At 37.3% G+C, this 21380-nt stretch overlaps 1 protein-coding gene across 3 annotated transcripts in view; it reads right to left on the bottom strand.

The window, feature by feature from the left end:
* LOC114652254 (cingulin-like protein 1) overlaps positions 1-21380 on the bottom strand; it is a 245084-nt gene that overhangs the window by 33671 nt on the left and 190033 nt on the right. For all 3 annotated transcript variants that reach the window (XM_028802551.2, XM_051928013.1, XM_051928012.1), the window contains 3 exons: positions 1847-1945; positions 1373-1756; positions 646-1092 (listed from right to left, as the gene is read on the bottom strand). In XM_028802551.2, coding sequence (XP_028658384.2) covers positions 646-1092; positions 1373-1756; positions 1847-1945 — 930 coding nt within the window. The remainder of the gene's footprint in view (positions 1-645; positions 1093-1372; positions 1757-1846; positions 1946-21380) is intronic.

Raw genomic sequence — 21380 nt, 5'->3', positions numbered from 1 at the left:
TATTAATGGTTAAAATGCCGATTATAGTATTGCCCCACATTCCCCAATGGATTCCAGCCCTAAGAGCAGGTGTAGCCTGAGTGCCTCTGCTGAGAACTAGTAGTTTTACCAACCTTTTTTTGGACCTTTGCAGAGCATTACAAGAATAATTCCAAAACTCTAAGAGTTCTGCATATAAATCTGGCTTTGTGGAATTTCCATGTTTTCCATGTATCTGCAAGAGTTTTTTCTCCAGAAACTTCGGGTCCCCTTCAACATTTACGTTTACTTATTTGGCAGACACCTTTATCCAAGGCACATTTGAGACACATGGTTACATTTCTTCTGTTTTTCCAACTGGAGCACAGGTGGGTGAAGTGACTGATGCACAATCTATGGTTGGTTACCACATTTTAGGTTTATGAGATGGAAGGATAGATACATGCATTAATGTCATGTCATTAGATCTCACAGGGATACATTACTACAAGATTTAGCACATATTTTTAACTGCACCTTGTTTGCTGATAAAAAATGTTAACATTTTACTTTAATATTTCTATCAATCAGAGAATATGACCAGATGTTTGGTGAGAGTGTAGTATTTGTGAAAGAGTACAGATAAAGACAAAGTACAGTACTTGCCTCAAAGACATATTCTCTTACCTTTTCAGATAAAGTGTCATCATCTTTCCCTCCTGTTACTGAAGAAACTTCGCTGTGGCTGGATAACTCATCCAAATCTCTTCTGTACAAGTTTGAGGCTGATCCAAAGTTAGATGTTTCTGCACTCACAGAAGATTCCAAGGTTGACTTTGTGTTGCCAAGTAAGGTCGATTCCTTTAACCAGGATGAGACTGACCTCCCATTGCCAGCAGATGTTAACTCTGTCAGACCCATTCTGGGTGGGCTCCTAGGCATCTCAGTTTCCCCTGGGGTTATTGAACCATTCAGGTCTGTAGATCTGGTTAGACTCTGGTTGGATGGGGCTGTAGTATCCTTACTGAGGGATTCTGAGGAAAGGTATAGCTGATATCTAGGGCTACAGTTCACTTTAGCTGACACTGTTTTACTCACAGACTGCATCATTGAATCTTGCTTTGAATTTGAAGCCTGTTAGAAACAGGACAGACAGGCATAAATGTCATTAAACAAATAACCTTGCCTACACTTTTTGTTTAAAGTCACATGGAAGACTGGCAAAACAACTCTAAAGTCAAACTTGACAGACAGGATAACTGAAGGGCTTGATGCAATTCCTATTTTCAAATAGTAAAAGCAGCCTAAGCAGGAGTTACAGTATCTTGTACATTAATTCAGATATCTGAATGTTAGACACAGGTTAGAGATTATGTTAAGTATAACAAAGCAAAAAATAGAAGTCATCACTTACCAAACCCGACTGGCTGTCTGTTAAGGCCATTGGGCTTTCTTTTGATATTTTTAATGTAATGTTATCTTTTGGTACAACTGACAGTCTTGGACTTTGCTTATATCCTGAGCATGTATTTAGCAAAATATTTTTATTGATGTTGGAAAATTCATTTCCTGCATGGTCACCAAGGCTTCTTGAGCTATAATTAGTGCTGTATTTAATATCAAGTGGACCGTTGCCAACAAAGGGTAGTCCGTTCTCTATAGGACTCTTTTGCTCTTCCGTTGATCTCCGAAGTGGTGAACTTTTAATTATCTTGCCATCCTCTGAATAAGAAAACTTCTGGATCAGATCTTTGACGCTGCCCGATCTTCTCAAACTGGTTCCAAATTTTGATCCTTCCTTGAGAGATCCAGCAGAAAAAAAGGTCAACTGAACATCAAATTTCTCCATTGATCTGTTATCATGTTGGAAATGAACCATTTGGATTACCTTTGTAGAAGTCGTCCCCACCAGGTGTAGATCCTCTGCACTCACATGACCTCTGTTAACATTTTCTCCGTTCTCTTTGATTCTGGCATCTAGAAGACTCTGTATTAGAAATAACACACATTGCATTATTAAATGGTAAAGTTAGTAGCAGGCGATTTAAATGGTATTTTGTGTCTACAGTACACTCATTCATCCATCCACATATACAGTATCTCTTTAATCCTGCACACAGACAATTTATTTATTTATGTATTATCATGATGGTGCAGTGATTAGTGAATTAAGAATCTATCTATCTATCTATCTATCTATCTATCTATCTATCTATCTATCTATCTATCTATCTATCTATCTATCTATCTATCTATCTATCTATAATGTAGTTCCCTTAATATCTATCCACCAATTATGGAATTTCTTTTATATACAGTATGTCTGCCCATCTTTCTATAGGTACTTTTGTATCTATCTATCCATCGATCTATCATATATAAATAATAAAAATAATACATTTTATTTATTTGTAGGCGCGTTTCTAAACACTCAAGGACACCGAAACCGAAAAGGATACTGCCTTCATCTATCATACAGTGACATTATGTTGATACTAAGCTCTACATTAACCTGGTATGACTGAGAGTGCCCTTTCTAAGTATTAATATAATTCATAACAGCTAATTATTGTTGCTGCTATTATTATTATTATGTAGTAATAATACTATTTAGTAGTAGAAGAAGAAGAAGAAGCAGATGAGGACAAAAAAAGAATAAGAAGAATGCCTTTGAATCATAGAGGGAAACTGAAAACCATGGAGGAAAACCACAAACGAGAAAAACATGCAAGTCTGAGCAAGTTGAGGGGACAATGCTACCCATGGTGCCACATTTTTCTTGTTTAGCATAGTCATAGAGAATAAACCATCTTGTTAAGTGACTGAGGTTGCTCTGCTGGGACACTGACTTTCTTCTGTAAACCTTGGCCTAAAAATGTGCTTAATAGAAAAGGCCTCATTTATTGCAGTTTCTTTAGTATTTATTTGGCACCATCAAACAAAAACATCAATGCTTTCAGGGCTGAAAAGCATTTTACCTAATTCTGTGATTTCTTAGGGATTTCGTAATAAATTCTGAGACACATAGCTTCAGAACAATTCCACAAATTGACAGCAGCTTTATATCACACTAAATGCTAAGTTCATTAAGTGATGATTAAAATAAAATTAAACTTACATTTAAATATTTTTTCAAAGCAGCTGAAGGAATTAAACACAATTTTGCATACCAGATTAATTTTCAAAATCATTCTGCTGTTTTCAAAGACCTTTTCATTACCACAGAAATTGGGAGAGAATCTTAAACATTGGTCTTTCTAGTTATGCATTACTTGGATCAAAAAAGAACAATCTGTTTTGTTACATTTTTTCATTTTCATATCAATGGGAATTTCAATTAGTAAAGTAATAACCTTAAGTAGTTTTTGAGATGAATATAATAACTGTAAAAACATTTGCTTGACCTTAAATTCTTATTAATGAGTTACAGTTAATAACTGAGTAATTTCTACACACAATAAAGAACATAACTTTCCTTAACTGCATAGAATAGTAGTTTCATTGAAATATATATTTTTAGTGGGTGTGTTACTTTTGGGAGCACTGGTGAAAAGTAGTAGTGCTGCTGCCTCGCAATAAGGTGACAGGGGGTTCGCATCTCGAGTGTTCCTTGCATGGAGTTTGCATGTTCTCCCTGTGTGTATGTGGGTTTACTCCCACAGTCAAAGATATGCCAGTTAAATGTTACTGTTAAATTCTGCTCTGTACTTCTAAAATTTATATTTTTTATTTCTTACTATATTGAGAAATTGTTCTGTTCTGTGTACTGCATTGTATTGTTTTGACCCCCTTCTTTTGACACCCACTGCACGCCCAACCTACCTGGAAAGGGGTCTCTCTTTGAACTGCCTTTCCCAAGGTTTCTTCCATTTTTCCCTACTAGGTTTTTTTGGGAGTTTTTCCTTGTCTTCTTAGAGAGTCAAGGCTGGGGGGCTGTCAAGAGGCAGGGCCTGTTAAAGCCCATTGCTGCACTTCTTGTGTGATTTTGGGCTATACAAAAATATATTGTATTGTATTGTATTGTATTGTAAATGAATTAGTGTTGTTAAATTGGCCTTAGTGTGTGTTTGTATGTTCACCCTGCAATGGACAGCCCACCTCTGTCCAAGGACTGGTCCTGTCTTGCACATGAAGGTTGCTGTAATAGGCTCCAGCTTCTCTGTGACCCTACTCAAGATAAGTGTGTTTTTAAAAGATGGATGGTTGTATTATTACTTTTGTGTCAGAGAAGCATAACGGAACTTGGAGTAACATTACTATGGATTTAGGTTAGAATCTAGAGTTGTTACAGTATCTGTTGCTGAGTTAGAAAACAAGATTAATCAGTGTCAATATCAATAGAATGAGAAAAAGTAAGTACACCCCGTGTTTTGGAGTGCACTTATTTTTTCACTTGACTGTATATATATTGACATAGAAGACACAAGTTAAGTTGGCACCTCCACTGGGGTGGATGGTTCCTTATACAGCAGGGAACCTGATGAAGGAAGGATATGCATGGACAGGTATCCCAACTGGTTTGTTTATTGATATCTTTCCTGGTCGGGAGGCCATTATGATAGGAGAATAGTGGGAGACTGCCTCCTGGAACTATGTCATTCTCCAGTACAGTTGGTGATGGTATCCTTCTGGTATGGATACAATTTTCACCTGAAGGGCTACGTGAGAGTTGTAATTTTGCTGGGCAGCCCTGTTGGGGTCTTCAAGTGCTACTATGGGGAGCTGATGGGAGTAGGCTCCCCTATCATGGAGAGGTTTCATCGGACCCAGAAGTGCTTCCTGGTTGCAATCCTGTTGCACTGAAAATGTTCCAGGGTTGGGGTTGATAAGCAGATGCTCTACCTCAGTCGGAGGTCAGAGTCTGAAGGAAGTGGACAAAGCTGGCTTGGAGGGGAGTGGATAAGGAAAAGGAAATAAGAGGAACTGTGACTGTGATTTACCAGGTGACGAAAAACTAATTTTTTTTTTGTAAAATATATGCATAGTCTGACATCTATATATGGATTAAGGAGACAGGACTGCCTAATATGGCAGCTGAGGTACTGGCCCTGTTTTTAATTCCTATTTCTTGATTTGTGCTTAGGTTGTTGGTTTCTCTAGTTTTGATTTTGGCCATTGGCTTTTGGATTATGGTTCTGTCTAAGAACACAGATTTTGGAGTTGTTTGGTGTTTTACCTTCTCTTTTATGATTATTTTTTTCTTAAATAGTTTTTTTTAATATAAAGATTTTGCTTGTATCAGGACCAGCAGTTTTACAGTTTTCTTCTGACCCATTTTGGGATATTTTGGGATTTTTCTTTGGTAATTAAAAGTCTCTGTCCCATTTTTGGTCTTGTGCAGGCAAGGAGCTTGCCATTTAATTTTGGGGATAGGCTGTCAGGGGTAAGGCCTGCTTAATGGGCCAATGCCCGTGCAGAGCGTAGGTCTGACTTTTGGTTGTTCTCTGAGTATCACAACACTGCCTCTGTGGACAAGTGTGACATCTGGTCCTTGTACATCTCAATTCGAGTCAAATATAAATGTTTGATTACCAATAAGGCCTGGTCAAGGAAAATCAGATACAGTGTAGTTAGCTTTGGCCTACAAAATAACATTTATCACCAGCAAAAATGGTTTAGGACTATTCTATCCAATGTCAGACTACTGACATTTTCAATGTATGCATTTCAATATTCATTCCAGTTCCAAAATATAAAAAAAAAATGTTAGAATGTTAGACCTTAGTTCTTTTTAAGGTTAAATCTGTTTCCTTCTATGTGTTATATTTTTTAATTTAAGAGTTGCCTAACAGGTCTAACATTTGTTGCATGTCATCATCTCATTTATTTTCACTCAAAAGACTATGAATCTAATATTTTTTCCATTTTTGTACTTTATAGCTGTAGAATTGCTCTTTTACGTATTGCTTTTAAATTTTTGTGTCTTCATGATGCTTTATTGGTAATTTAATGTATTATAATTTGACCAAAAGATGTTTCCAAGACTGAAAATATGGCCATCGATACATATATTATCAGACTTCCAAAGTTCCAATTTGTATACCAAACTTTTTACTTATTGCAGCATATGTATGCATATCAAATAAAATCAACAATTGGTAAGTCACTGTAATTCATGCTTAAGCTGAATATGCAGGGTGGTATGGTGGCACAGTGGTAGTGCTTCTGCCTCTCACTAAGGAGACCAGAGATTACATCCTGGGTCCTCCCTGGGTGTAGTTTGCATTTTCTCCCTGTGTTCAAGTACGTTTCCTCAGGGTGCTCCAGCTTCCTCCCTCAGTCCAAAGACATTAGGTTAGGTGGATTTGTGATACTAAATTGGCCCTAGGGTGTGTGTGCGTGTGTGTGTGTGTTAACCTTGCGATGGACTGACGCCTTGTCCTGGGGATTGTTCTTGCCTTGCGCCCTATGCACGCTGGAATAGGCTCCAACCCCCCACAACCCTGCTCAGAAAATGGTATTGTATGAATATTCAGATATATGTACCATCCAATTATTCTACTTAAATGTATATATTTACAATTTAGATGTACCTTACGTTTGTGTACATAAATAAAAATGTTTTAGCTTGTTCTAGAAATATTTGATACTATGCAGCTGTGAGAAAAGGCCTTTTTCAAAATAGCCACCTACACAAAAAAAAAAACAGCAGGTGAAGCTCAAGCACAAATACCTTTTACTGTATATGATGAAAAAGGTTGCCAACATATTCTGGTTGCAGGGAGAAAGAAAGGGAATAAGGCAGTTCAGATAACTATCATCTATTAGGCTAATTTTTAAAAATAAGGATTCAGTACAATAAGAGAGCACAGGGTACAATAGGGAGTAGTGCTGCAACATGGGTCATTGATTCAAATCCCACGACCGGATATTGTCAGCGTAAACTACATGCTCTTCATGTATCTGTGTTGGTCTTTCCTTCAAATACTCAGATTCCTCTCACACCTCCACAGATGTTCAGCTAAGGGGAAATGTCAATTCTGAACTGGCTCTGTGTAAGACTGGGTATGGATGTGTGTAGAAGTGGGACCTGAGATGGACTGAGCCATCTATGGTTGTTTCCTGTCTTGTGCTCAGTGCTGACCGGACAAGTCATGACCTCTAACAATCCTGAATTGGACTAAGTGGGTTAGAAAATTTTGTTATTTAAACAGGATGTTACAAAGGGCAGCTAAGACACCCACCTGTTCACTATCTATCTATCTATCTATCTATCTATCTATCTATCTATCTATCTATCTATCTATCTATCTATCTATCTATCTATCTATCTATCTATCTATCTATCTATCTATCTATCTATCAGAAAAGTTTAATATCTCTGTAGTGTCATGTGACAATTCAGGGAGCTGTCCAGCTTTTGAACCTTTTCTCTGAACCAAGCCAAATGGACACATTTGATGGGCCAAGAATTCAGCTAAAGATAACAAACCAGCCCATGTCTCTGTTGTAGCAGAGTCTTTTGCTTTGATGATGGGCTTCATTCATAGGCTTTGATCAGTGCTTGTTTCAAGAAGTTTAAACTGGCATCAAAAATCACACTTTTTTTCTCTAATGTTTAAGTGTTTTCTCCTTCACCACTTGTTTAGAAGTGTGCCTATGTTTTTGTAGTAGCAATGGGCTATGAAATAAAGTAACCTACTTTATTTTTAAGAGAGTCTTTACCCTCCTTTTAAACTTCAATGCAAAAAATGGAATTGTGCTATTGTCCTGTTGACTGAGCCACCCTGGGGGTAGAATAAGTGAAATGAACTAACTTTCTGAATCTTTGTACTATAATCAAATAAGGCAACTCTCAAGGCTTATTATTTATTTAAAGTATTCTCTCTCTGTCTTCTACAATTACTCTGATTTGCCAATATTTCAATTTTAACAACATCTTCAATCCACTTCCTTTCTCAAGTATTAAAAAGAAAAAGACACTTCAAAAGAGTAAAGCATATCAATATTCTCATCTGACAATTCATAAAATCTTAAACAATTTCACAAAAAAAGGTATTCTAGAATTTAAAAAACACTATCATCTATTAGAATGATGCACTTAAACAGATCCTCTCCTTCTCAAGTGCCACTTTAGTATTTTTTCTCCTGCTCTGTTGGAGAAGCTTGTCTCTCGTCATCTTTGACATCAGCCTATTAAGGTAGTCAGACCGTGACTGTAGCGAATATGTCCCAAGGAGCATGTTTCATTACCATAAGCCAGAAAATGTCATGCTTTCCTTTAACACTGGAGGATATCTAAACCTGCATACACAAACAACAAGTGATCTTAACAAATGCTAACAGTTGCTATGAATTGCCTTCAGCTCCCTCTGACTCAGCAGTCTGCCCGGCCTAGTGCTGAAAACAATACCGTGCATATTCATGCCCACTGCAGCAGCAAAACATTCACGTTAAGGTGTACATGCTGCAAAAAGTCAATGTCAAAAATTCCCTGTTTTTACGCGGAGAACAAAGTATAACAAGTATCTTCTGTATTCTATTTTCATTTCTGTTTTCTCATTAAAATGTATCACTTGAAATTACTGGCATAGAATTGGGATGCCCTTGATAATGCATTTATTTATGTCTTGAATTTATTTGCATTGGTGATCCTAAATTATCACTAGTGTGTGCTTGGTGTTTGGGTGTGTGTGTCTGTGTGTGTGTGTGTGTGTGTGTGCACGCCCTGCCCGGGGTTTGTTTCCTTCCTGCCTTGCGCCCTGTGTTGGCTGGGATTGGCTCCAGCAGACCCCCGTGACCCTGTGTTCGGATTCAGCGGGTTGGATAATGGATGGATGGATGAATTCATTGGTTAGGACAATCACAAAGCAGTTTTTCAGAAAGTAATGCTTTCTCAGTGCTATAACACATTTGTAGAAACACACTTACAGTACAAAGGAAAGATGGATCAAATGCGTATTAGGATAAAGAAGTTACCATGATAGAAAACTGCTATTCTGGTATTTTCCTTAACTTCTCTCTTCATATTTAAACACTGACATTGCAGAAAAAATGTAACAATTAGTACTTTACCTGAAATAACTCTTGACTCTCACCACTTGCAGTGTGTAAAACGATTTGTGTAAAATTTAGGTTACAGCAAAATTTAAGCTTTGCTCAGCAAAAAAAAAAAAAGCCAAAAAACTGAAACAAATGGTGTTGAACCACAAACAAAATTCAATCCATTAGCACAATATATTTTCTTCTTAATCTGCAACAGCAAGGCAAAATATATTCCAGTGCATAGCCTAGAAAGGGGGTGCAATTACAGAACACGTACCTGAAAGAGGTATTTCTCCACTGCTAAAATCCATTAGCCTGTGTACGTGACCACTGCTGAACACCCTGAATGATCCAGGCTTGCATCATCTTACACAGTTGGGGAAGTACGTGCAAATAGTGTTACCACTCTCCCCAAGTAAGTGGTGCAAGGAGGAACTAGCAGTGTGACTGTATAGGCAGGCTATGCAAGAGGCAGGTGAGGGCATGTGGAGTTGCATAAAGATCGGAGTTGTGTTGGAGGGTGGTCAGGGAACGAAACATCAGTTTGGTCTGTGGAAAAAGCCTTAGGCAGTGATATTCCTTACTTTCCAGTACAAAAAACTTAACCAAAAAAACCCCAAATCCCTCATTTTAGTAAGTGAGTTTTGCAACTGAAATTTTTCATGCTAAATTAAATTTAGGGTAATTTTGCAAAACTGTTTGTGAAATGTGCTAAGTACCTAGTTCAACTTTTTCCCTACATGATTTCAAAATATGGTCATCATGTTGTCCAGGAAACAGCCAAACAAAGCTAAGTTGAAGAGGATGTTCTGTAGCATCTGTGATATTTTTCTGTCTGTCATATAATGTCCTATATGCCCATTTGCTGTTTTCTACTGCTTCCTATATGTGATGACAGTGTAGATGCTATCTGTAGTTATGATACAGTCCTTGCACCATGCAAGTGTTATGTTACACGTCATCTCTTCAGATTGTTGTGAGCAAGGAATGACCAGAAGATAAAGAATGTAAAACAAAAACCGCAGTTAAGGAGAGGTAGAGGCTGTTACTGAGAAAGATATGAGATTGTGTGAACAAAACCAAAGGGCAAAACCAAAATCAAAGTTGAAGAGCAAAACAAGTTACAAAAACAAAATGCTAGGGCCTAAATATTCAAAACTATCACTAAGATTTATACAGATAAGAACGTGTACCTCATACCATGTTTATAGTGTAACTTCCCATGACATATCAACTGTGATCACAGGCAGTCCCCGGGTTACATACGAGATAGGGACTGTAGGTTTGTACTTAAGTTGAATTTATATGCAAGTCGGAACAGGTACATTATTTTAATAAATGCTATCGTTGACCGACTGTAACCAAGTGCTTTGCCAATGAATGATGGAGTTTTACCTCTCTCTGATCTTTTTATTATTTCTACTTTATTTTCAATGGTGACGGTTTTTCTCTTCTTTACTGCATCAGATTTGTGTTTCAGAGACATTCTTGAAGGGTGAAGACAAAAGGTTAAGATGAGATCTTCTGCACAGCGCTATACAGTACACGCTATCACAGCAGGAAGGCACCCGTCAACACGTCTGATGTACTGACAAGAGACAACTTCCTGCTATGTATGTAACAGTACAAGCAGGCTTGCTATTGAGAATGACTGGGGGTGGCGAGGGGGAGTTCATCACCAGCCCACCTTACAGTCACCTCCACTACTGTATGCTACCTACAGCGTCCGCCCACTGAGAACAAACACGGTGCGGCCAAAGGCGGGTAGTGAATCGCCCAACCCCAATTCAACAGGCAGCCATCCGAGGCACACTACAATGTTACCCCCGCCGCCCCATTCAGCCACAACTGGGTCACCGCTTGCAGCATTACCAGCCGTGTGTGCTGGGCAGGCAGTGAAACGCCCCCCTCTGCTCCATCCAGCCTGTGTCCAGTCAGAAGCAGTAGCTGCGGCGGTGCAGTGGGCGGGCAGTGAACCATTGTCCTGCACACGAGCCATAGCTGTGGCCCCGGTGACTATGGACCACGGGTCACTGCTTGCTGCTGGGAGCCGCCCGAGGGACACTACACTGCGCGATCAGCGAAATCACCCCCCTCCAGCCACAGCTTGCAGCATCCCCAGGCCGAAGATGACGGAGCGGCAGTTACTGAGGCGCATGCGTCGCAGCTGCGTCCTCGTTTGTAAGTCGTATGTCCGTAACCTGGGGACTACCTGTAATGCAGTCGCATGAAGCTCCTTGAGGGGTTTCATACGCAAAGAAAACAAGACATTAAAAAATAAACTGTTGAAAAAGTTAAAATTAAAAAAGTGACTACAAAAATATAATCCTGACCAAAAAAAAAACCAAAACAAAGCAAGCTAAGCCAAATTAGATGGATAAAACACACTTATTATCAAAACCTGATAAAACACACTTATTATCAAAACCTGATAAAACACACTTATTATCAAAACCTGACTCACACACTGAAACTATCAATGCCTTCTCAGCTTAAAATTGTTGTGCTCTGCAAAAGTCTATCCACCTTTGGTTATCTCTGGAAACAAGGCCTGATTTGCCATTGGCATCAACCCCAAGTCATGTCCCACCAGCCTTCCCAAGCCATTGTATTTATTGAACTGTCAGATGATCTACACAGAGCTTGAAAGAACATCTCCAGACCAGGGCTGCCAGACAGATGGGAGAAAAAGTAGCCCAGAGCCCATTCAAAAAACATATAGAACCTGTTAGTTGATTTATGTCAGTGTTATTTACTGAGGAGAGATTATGTCACTTTACAATACTTTTTTCAGAAAAATACAATTTCCTGTATACAAACTACCAAATATGAAATATGCAAAATAAGCATTTTCATCTAGCCCAAAACCAGACAAAAATCTCTACCGCAGCCCATTTTTAACATGGAAAGTGTTCAGAATAGCCCATTTGGATTGGAAATGACAACACTGTACTAGAACAGAAAGTATAGCTGTTAATGTCACTGCATCAACACAGGCAGCTTAATGTGGTTATGAGTGCCCTCAATAAATAACATAGCATAACAATATCAAACCTGTTTAATCCAATTCAGGGTTGCAGAGAGAGAAGAATTGAATTGAACAATACTTGTACAGAAATATTTTCACAATATTTACAAAACAAAAGGTAATTCTATCTCATTTTACATTTAAAAGGTACAGAAATGAATTTAGAAAACTTGCAGAAACATTTCTCCTCATAAATTAAGGAACACATGTTTTGTTATAATAATAACTACAGTATTTTATGCTTTCAGCAGCTGCAGCTATACAAACTACTGTATGATAAATGATTTGACAGTTGGAGATAAGTGACCAGTTCAGGTATCTATGGAAACGCATCAGATGCATCTTCCAATGTGTTGTTCTGTGAGTAGATAAAGATTAACACATTTGTTTTGACTTTATCGGCTTTTCCCTAAGAAACTGATGGTGAAATAGCAGACATTAATTCTGCACTTACAGTACTTGTTTGTTAATGTTTTATTTAAATTAATTTAAACATGCATTTACTTGATTTATTAATACCATCAGTTCTCTATAAAGTTTCACATCCGTAAATCTCTCAGATTCACTTTTGGCAGAGTTTATTATACCAGACCACAGAGAATATTCCACATGGGTGATATTTAAAATGTATTTAAATGTATTCATTTTACTAATGCTTTTATCTAAATCAGCTTACCAATCAATGCTATGATCATTCAATTTTTCATTAATAGCAGTGCTGCCAGGTTAAGTGTTTGCTCAGGATTTGTTTCCACTAAACCTTGCACATAAAGAATACATATACAGTACATTCACATGTCATTAAAATAAAGTGTATTAGAAGAAAATTATTTTCAAGTAAAAGTTACAAAGTTATTGTAACATGTTGATAGTTTGTAACTGTAGTACCAGTCAATCTGGGATCAGGTGTTGTAAAATGGAACACTGACAAGTATAGAAGGGTTAACTCAAAAGTTATGTTAAGTAAAATGGAAAAGACAAAATGGTATAAAGGGCAAATGGCTCAGTATATTTTTTGGTATACTGCAACAAGGCCATGTTCTCCTCTCTGGTAATTCTATTACACCCCTTGATCAGTCAACCTAAATCACACATCTATAGTACATATCAATTCTTTTTGTGATAATCCATAAAATCCTTGAGAAGGTCATATTTGTTATTTAGGGTATTAAGATAACAATGGCAATTAAGGTGCTGACACTGCTTACATTGTAGACCTCCACATCACTGCCTGAATATAGTCTGAATGTTATTGTTGTGTCTTCCTTGGGTTTTCCCCAGTCCCTCTGGCTGAATGTTGGACTGTGTTGTCAGCTCCAAAAGAGTTTGGCATGAGTGAGAATGGGTGCCCCAATTTGTTCCCAATGGTGCCTAGATGAGTTTTAGCTTTCCATGACCCTGTAATGTGACAGGTAAAGAAAATGGATGGCTACATGGATAGAATAGATAAGTAAGAAAAGAATACTCACCCATCTAATTGGTTGTGGACAAGGTGAAGTTCATACCAGTACAAGGAAGAAGCTAAATAATCCTCAGAGACTTTTTATTTATTTGCCTTTGATTGTGTAAGAAGCGGGTCACCAGTGAAGTACTAGACTATGTATTAATAGAACTGATGATGACAATAAAATTGAAACATCTATTTTTTGTGTTTTGTCGTGTTTCTGCTTTGACAGGTAAGCAGGCAGAACAGTTTCTAGCAAACGACATTCTTTTCCAATTTTCACCAAGTGACAAGTGACAAAATTAAAACTCTTGCAAAGAGCAAACCCAGACTTCAGAGACTGATGAGCAAATGCGGCAATTATGCTAAACTTATTATATAAATGAACTGGAACATTGCCAGAAACTGATTAGCAATCCAACAGATTTGGGTAACTAATGGCCATGCTAATGGAAGTGCTGTTCCTCTTAGGTCACTCTGGTACATATGTAAATGTGGCAAGTATTTTTCGTTTTTAGAAGTGTCATAGAGTGTATAAGAAACCCTGTATAAATGATGGCTTATTAGGAAGCTACAGATACAATAAAGAGGGAGTTATGAAACAATGCTCACAGGGGACATTTTATATATATATATATATATATATATATATATATATATATATATATAGTCAATTGACAGATCTAAAGAAAATTCACTGAACATTAAAGACATTATATTTTTGGTGCAGTCAAGTAAAACGATTAATGCCACTCAAAGTGTCTTTTTTTGAACTTTCAAAATCCTTTTCATATATGAAGTTGCTAATCTTTTAAACTTATTAATGGCTATACAGCATACACTGTGATCACAAGATGCAGGTCTGATTAAAGTTACCAGCATACTGTAAATATACACAGTTGAGTCTCAGGTTATGTCATCTTTAATTTATACCAATTCCAAACATATGAACAAGAACACAAAACACACACTCATTTTTCTTTTCAACTGAAATTTACCGTATATACTCGAATATAAGCCGAGTTTTTCAGCAAAAACGTCACCCTCGGCTTATATTCGAGTCAGGTCCCGCTGCCCCCCGGTATACGAACAAGCCAGTTTCCCTTTTGGTTTGTGCGTGCCGCTGATTTCCGCACGTGTTCAGTCTCTCCCTGTGCATTCCCTGTGTAGCAAGCGAGCAAGAGAGAGAGGGAGCGTGAGGGAGAGAGAGAGCGCGAGAGAGATAACATATTGTTTTTGTTGACCCTCTTCTCCACTTACAGAGCTAGTTTACTGTTTTTCTTTGAAATAAATACTCAAAAACATTTAACCTACTGATGCCTCAATTAATGTATGGTAATTTTATTGGTATTTATTTTGATTATTGAAACTTACCAGTAGCTGCTGCATTCCCCACCCTAGGGGTATACTCGAGTCAATAAGTTTTTCCAGTTTTTGTAGGTAAAATTAGGTACCTCGGCTTATATTCAGCTCGGCTTATACTCGAGTATATACGGTAATTCATTTTATCTAGTATCTTCTGTTCTTTACTTATGAATAAAACAAACTAGTTTTGATGCAGAGGCCTACAAAGGTACTACTTTGTCACCATTTTCAATCACTTTATGTGTTTGTGTACATATGTCATCAAGCAGAGCCCTGCAACAAGATTCATGAAAAGTAAGCAGATAGATAGGCAAGCTGGGCATATACAGTGGATTCAGAAAGTCTTCAGACCCCTTGACTTTTTTCCTATTTTGTTATGTTGTAGCTTTGTGTTAAAAGCATTTGAGTTAATTTTTTTCTCACATTAAGCAACACTCAATAACTCAGAATTACAAAGTGATAACAGGACTTTAGACATTTTTGCTAATTTATTAAAAATAAAAAAACTGAAATATCACATTGATGCAGTGAAGTATTAATACCCTTTGTTCAGCGCTTAGTTGAAGCACTTCTGGTAGCAACTACAGCTTGGAGTCTTCTTGGGTATGACTTTACAAACTTCACACACCTAGATTTGGGGAATTTGTGTCATTCTCTGCAGATTCTCTCACGCTCTGTCAAGATGAAAGGTGACCATCAGTGGACAGTTATTTTCCAGTCTCTCCAGAGATGTTGTATTGGGTTCAAGTTTAGGCTTTGACTGGATAACTCTAGGACATTGCCAGAGTTGTCCCTAAGACACTCCTGTGTTGTCTTTGTGCTTAGGGTCATTGTCCTGTTGGAAGGTTAACATTTGACACAGTTTGAGGCCCAGAGTGCTCTGTACTTTGCTCTGTTCAGTTTTCCCTCCACCCCATCTAATCTCCCAGTCTCTGCTGCAGAAAAACAACCCCAGACCATGATGCTGCCTCTGGAATGGTATTGCACAGGTAATGAGTGGTACCTAGTTTCCTCTATACATGATGCTAATCTTGGTTTCTTCAGGTCAGATAATCTTGTTTCTCACAGTCAGGGAGTGTTTTATGTACCTTTTTGAAAACTCCAAGTGGGCTTTCATGTGTATTTTACTGAAGTGAGGCTTCTGTCTGCCCACTCTGTCATAAAGCCCAGATCAATGAGAGTTGCAGTGATGGATGTCCTTCTGGAAGTTTCTCCCATCTTGACACAGGTTCTCTGGCACTAACTGGCACTAAGCCTGGGTGAACACCGGGTTCTTAGACACCTTTCTTACTATGGCTCTCCTCCCACAACTGCTCAGCTTGGCTGGGTGGTCAGATCTATGTGCCAGCTTTTAAGTATCATAGTAAAAGGTCCACGTTCTTGTGTCAATTTGATATTTTACTTTTTTAATGTTCAATAATATGCAAAAACATTTAAAATCCTGCTTTTTTGCTTTGTTATTCACTTTGGTGTTTAATGTGGGAAAAACATTTATAATTTTAGCACAATACTGCAGCAAAATGCGATAAAAGTGAAGGGGTCTGAATCCACTGTAGCTGAGCAGTAGAATAAACTCTACAGTAGAATAAAGTACTTATAATTTCTAGAAGCCCAAGTCCATGTCCAAGCTGTGCCCTCTCGAGGAGCATAGCCACTGGGAGAGGGACATGAGAACAATTTTTTTAGGAGAGGCAGTATGAGTTTCACTGTCATCAGTTAGCAATTAAATGTAATGTCCCTATATACCTTTCAGCAATACATAAAGTACTGTATCATTATCAAAAATTGTTGAACATTTAAGCTCTGTGTTTTTGAACTGACCAATAAATGAGGAGGAGAGGTAGATTGTCAATTTAAAAAAGCAATCCCATGTGACTTGTGTTTCCTGTTTATGATGTGAACTGATTTTATCCAGGAGTATCTTCTTAATACTATTTTAGCAAAAAATGCTTGTTTTGCATGTTTTGAGCCTCTAACTGGATACCTGACATGTAAATTATGAGACACGAGCAACATGAGATTTTTGCTTTTTCCATGGACATTTTTCACATCGTTTGCGGTTGTATAGCATTGGTCACCATTGGCTTCTATTATACTGTATCATAAAACTTTTTATCTCCATTCTGTGTGAAAACATGACATTACAAATTTTCTCACCCACCACTACAAGCAACATAAAAAAATGTAGTTTTTTGCGGAGTTTTCCTTTAAAGGTAGCCACAGTAATTTGAAAGAAAAAAAAAGATCAATATCAGGAACGCATTGTTCTCAAGGCTTCATGCTACATCTTGATTTTCACACATTATTGAGGAGTATGGTAAATTTGAAATAACCATCATGGAAGCCTACAAGTGTTCCTTCTTTGCTTACCTTTCTGTTTTACCCCTGCTTTACCCCTGTTTTAAAACACCCAGCTCAAGTGTCACTCTGCTCCGTGAGGTACAGAGTATGTTTATGGTACTCTGATTGGTTAAAGGTTTTGACTGTTTTTGTGCGTCCAATACTCTAACGCAGAGGGCTGCGTATGTCTGCTTTTTTAAATTATTTTTTCTCAACATATCAACGCTATCACACACCATACTACTCTTGGTATTTCTACAAAAATACAGTCAAATTCAGGCCACCTTTGTTATATTTATGCAACAAAAGAATAAAAATTGGCATGTTTTTTAAAAACTCTTTTTTCGCCCTCACATTTTTTCCTGTTTGTCACCAGCAACCAATTAAAATCAGTGTGCCGAAAAGTTTAACTAGCGCTGTTTTACAGAGCAGTAATTACAGATGGGACTGGGTTATTTGCTGGAAAACTGCATTCTGGCCTAAGTTAAGTACTGGTTAACATGTAATGCTACAAATACAAAAGAGCATAATGGCAAGAATGGTGCAAAACCCCACCAAAAATCAACAGTAAACCAGTACAGAGATGGACATATATGGGATCTGCAAAATCCACAGCAGGAATGAAATCCAACACTAACTATTGCTTGATCATTTGAGCAAGTGTGAAACAAATTTGCACAAGAATTATTTTGAAGCACTGATAGTAAGGGGCCCTACAATGGATTAATGGCCTATATAAGGCTGTCTCACGGTTGCACTCAATTCTGCACCATTCAGTCTTGGAATGGAATTATTATGTTCACAAAATTAAATAACTGATGACTAGTGATAAGCAAAACAGAGATGTTTTGATTTGCATACTGTTTTGAGAAACTGATACTAAAATTTATTCCACTAGTGATTTCACCATTGTGAAATGTGAAACTCACTAAAGCAGTTTTTGTGAGGGGTTAACATTTTTTGGGTTAGAAAACAAGGCAAACTGCATCCTAATGACTTCTGTGTTTACGTGAGTTTTTTCTGTATATGTGTAATGCAAGTAATCACTTGCACACCAGTAAAATAAATGCTGTTTACGCCTGACATTCACATAAATAGTGAATGAAGGATTTTTGTGTGTATTTTAAAATTGTAACATGCTGCATATTTTACACACAAAGACAGACAAAAACCTACATATTGCGCACATTACTTTATTTTTTTTTTCACAGGAAAACTAAGTGGAAAGTTACTTGTATATGGTCCCCATGACATTACCCAGCAACCACCCTTTCCACTTTCTTTATTTCTGAAAACGAGGGTTTGCCAACTGCATGAAGAGCGGAGCTTCCAGTTTCATTTCTGTCTCCAATGCACCTTTAGTAATGCAATCAACAATATTGTCTCTCTATTATAATAATCAAATAATAAAGTAATAAAATCTTGGGACAAGATGTGACTTTTTGAAGAGACTTTTTGGAATGTCCTGTGAGACGGAGACTTTAAACATGAGATTCTTTCAAGCCACGTCATACTTACAACCTTTGGAAGCAAGTCCCGCGAGACAGTGAGTTTTACCATTAGATTCTTTCAAGTCATGCCCCACTAACAACCATTTTCAAACAAGACCACAGTCATCTAACCTCTCAGTTGTACGAATGCTCTCATCTCTTAGTCGTGTGAATGCTTTTAGCTGACACACTTCCTGTGCTCTAAGCTCTTTAAGCTCTTATAAATTTTATCAGGACAATACTTTTATACGCTCTAGATGACACGTGAACGACTAAGAGAAGAAGAAAGAACAGCGCATCGCAAAGAGATCCAAAAGTGTTGGAGAGAAACGAATGCAAAAAAGAACAATAATAAACTATGTGCAAATTCTGAAAATAAGGAAAGTAATAATCAGCCCGGATCAAGTGGAATTGAAAACCTTGCAGGTCCAATCGGGGTCAGAAATAAAAGACAAAGAGTAAAAGACAAAGTAGAACTTCATAAAGACGTTCAAAAACATTGGCGTGATACGCATGCAGAGCAGGTTAGAGATTATGAAAGCAGTGGAATTCGAAAGGCTCAAAAATAATGGCACGATACACATGCAGAGCAAGTTAAAGAATATTAAAGTAGTAAAATTCGAAAGTATAAAAAAAAGATAGTAAAGATCGTATTAGTGCTAACAAATGGAAATATTACTTGGTGAAATAAGGGAAAGTAATAATCATCCAGGACCAGGTAGAATTGAAAACCTGGCAGGTCCAAGCGAGGTCAGAAATAAAAGACAAAGAGCAGAAGACAAAGTAGAACATCATAAAGAGGTTCAAAAACATTGGGGCGAAACACATGCAGAGCAGATTAGAGATTATGAAAGCAGTGGAATTCAAAAGGCTCAAAAAAAACATTGGCGCAATACACATGCAGAGCAAGTTACAGATTATGAAAGTAGTAAAATTCTAAAGTATCAAAAAAAATGATAGTAAAGATCGCATTAGCATTAACAAACGGAAATTATTACTCGGTGAAATAATGGAACAGTGAATAGAGATCGAATATATGGACATAGGTGATATGTCAGAAGTATGTAGATATTGTAAGGCTTTAATGTTTAAGTCAGAGACTTGTAGATCCGTCTAATTTGTGCCATCAGGGAAAAGTAGTGTTTCTTCCCAATGAAGAGGCGTGTCAGTGGGAATCAAAAGATTTGTTGTTTGGTGAAAGTGAAATCCACAAACACGACAGGCAAAATATCAGAGTCTACAATAATCTGTTTGTGTTCGCATCATTCAATGCTCAAAACATAGATTTACATAATAATGGGCTATATGCTATGAGAATCTGTGGTCCCACTACAAATAAAACTATGACACGTTTAATTTTGAAGAAACCACAATTCGGTCATGCAAACTGGGTACTAGACATTGGCAAGTTTAATATTCAAAATCTCCCAATAAAAGAAGACATATTATGTAAAAATCTTATTGAAGAATTTTATCTTGAAGGGTTATCAACAGAAGAAATGAGTACACGGGCAATCCTAGCAGTGAGAAACGAAGTCAAACAAATTAAGGCAAAAATTGTCATCAGTTACATGGCAAATTGATTAAATGCGTATCAATAGACTATGCTTAAGTAGTTGGTGGTGATAGTGCGGAAGATGAAAACATCAAGTTACAATATCCCATAGAATATCTACAAGCGTTAACACTGTCCGGTCTCCCACCAGCTGAATTACTGTTGAAAGAAAATGAATCTTAATGTTATTGCGTAATTTATGTATGAGTGATAGACTATGCAATGGGACAACATTAGCTGTATTAAAAATTGGTCCAACAATTCTAACATGTAAAATTTTAACAGGCGACAATAAAGGTAATGTAGTACATATTCCATGAATATCATTAGACACAAAAGGAAATCTTGATATGCTATTCGTATTAAAACATTTACAGTTTCCCATGAGAATAGCTTTTGCTATGACAATTAACAAATCACAGGGACAAACATTCGAAAAAGCCGGTTTACTAGAGAGAAAGAAACAATATTCACTCACAGGCAGTTATATGTTGCAATGTCACGATGCAAGTCCAAACACGGAATCAAATTTCAATGATGTTGAAGAAAAGTTAATTCCAAATATTGTTTTTAATGAAGTTTTAAGGTAAAAGTGAAAATAATGAATTTGTAACAATTCCCATGAAAATAACAATCTCTTTAAATTATATATCTGGTTAACCAAACCCAGGGGTTAGTGAGCGAAGAGAGCAGGGGGCAGAGCCCCCTAGTCGTTATAATTGGCAAACACATGTCTGATGATACAAGAAAATGTCCACACATGACATGAAATTAGCCACATGCAGACCCATGTGAAACACTTGCATAGAAGAACTAAACATGTTTTGTTTGTTTTAGTGGCATGAATTCCACTGGAAAGGAAATGCCATTTGTTTTGAATTTGTTTCAAAGTCAAATTTAAAAGAACTGTTTCACTCTTCTCTACAGATTCAGCTACTGGTGTACTTATGAAGAATTTTCTAAACTTACATACATTATTTTCCCTTGTATATTTTTTCCTGCTGCTATATTACTGGACATTGCTGCACAGTTTGGTGTTGCTTATGAAGCAATGATTCTACAAATCATGGATAAGAATTTCCTTTCAGTTCTTTCAGATTAATATAAGATTTAGTTTTACATCTATTATAAAGCTTTGTGGGCAAAAATGAACTAACCTTAGCTGAGAGATCCGTGTTCCAAAATAACTTCTCACGAAAGTACTACATTTACTTC

Source organism: Erpetoichthys calabaricus, chromosome 5 (genome assembly GCF_900747795.2).
Source record: "Erpetoichthys calabaricus chromosome 5, fErpCal1.3, whole genome shotgun sequence".
Taxonomy (NCBI): domain Eukaryota; kingdom Metazoa; phylum Chordata; class Cladistia; order Polypteriformes; family Polypteridae; genus Erpetoichthys; species Erpetoichthys calabaricus.
Note: the sequence above shows the minus strand (reverse complement) of the source record. Positions and strands in the feature narration are given on the sequence as shown.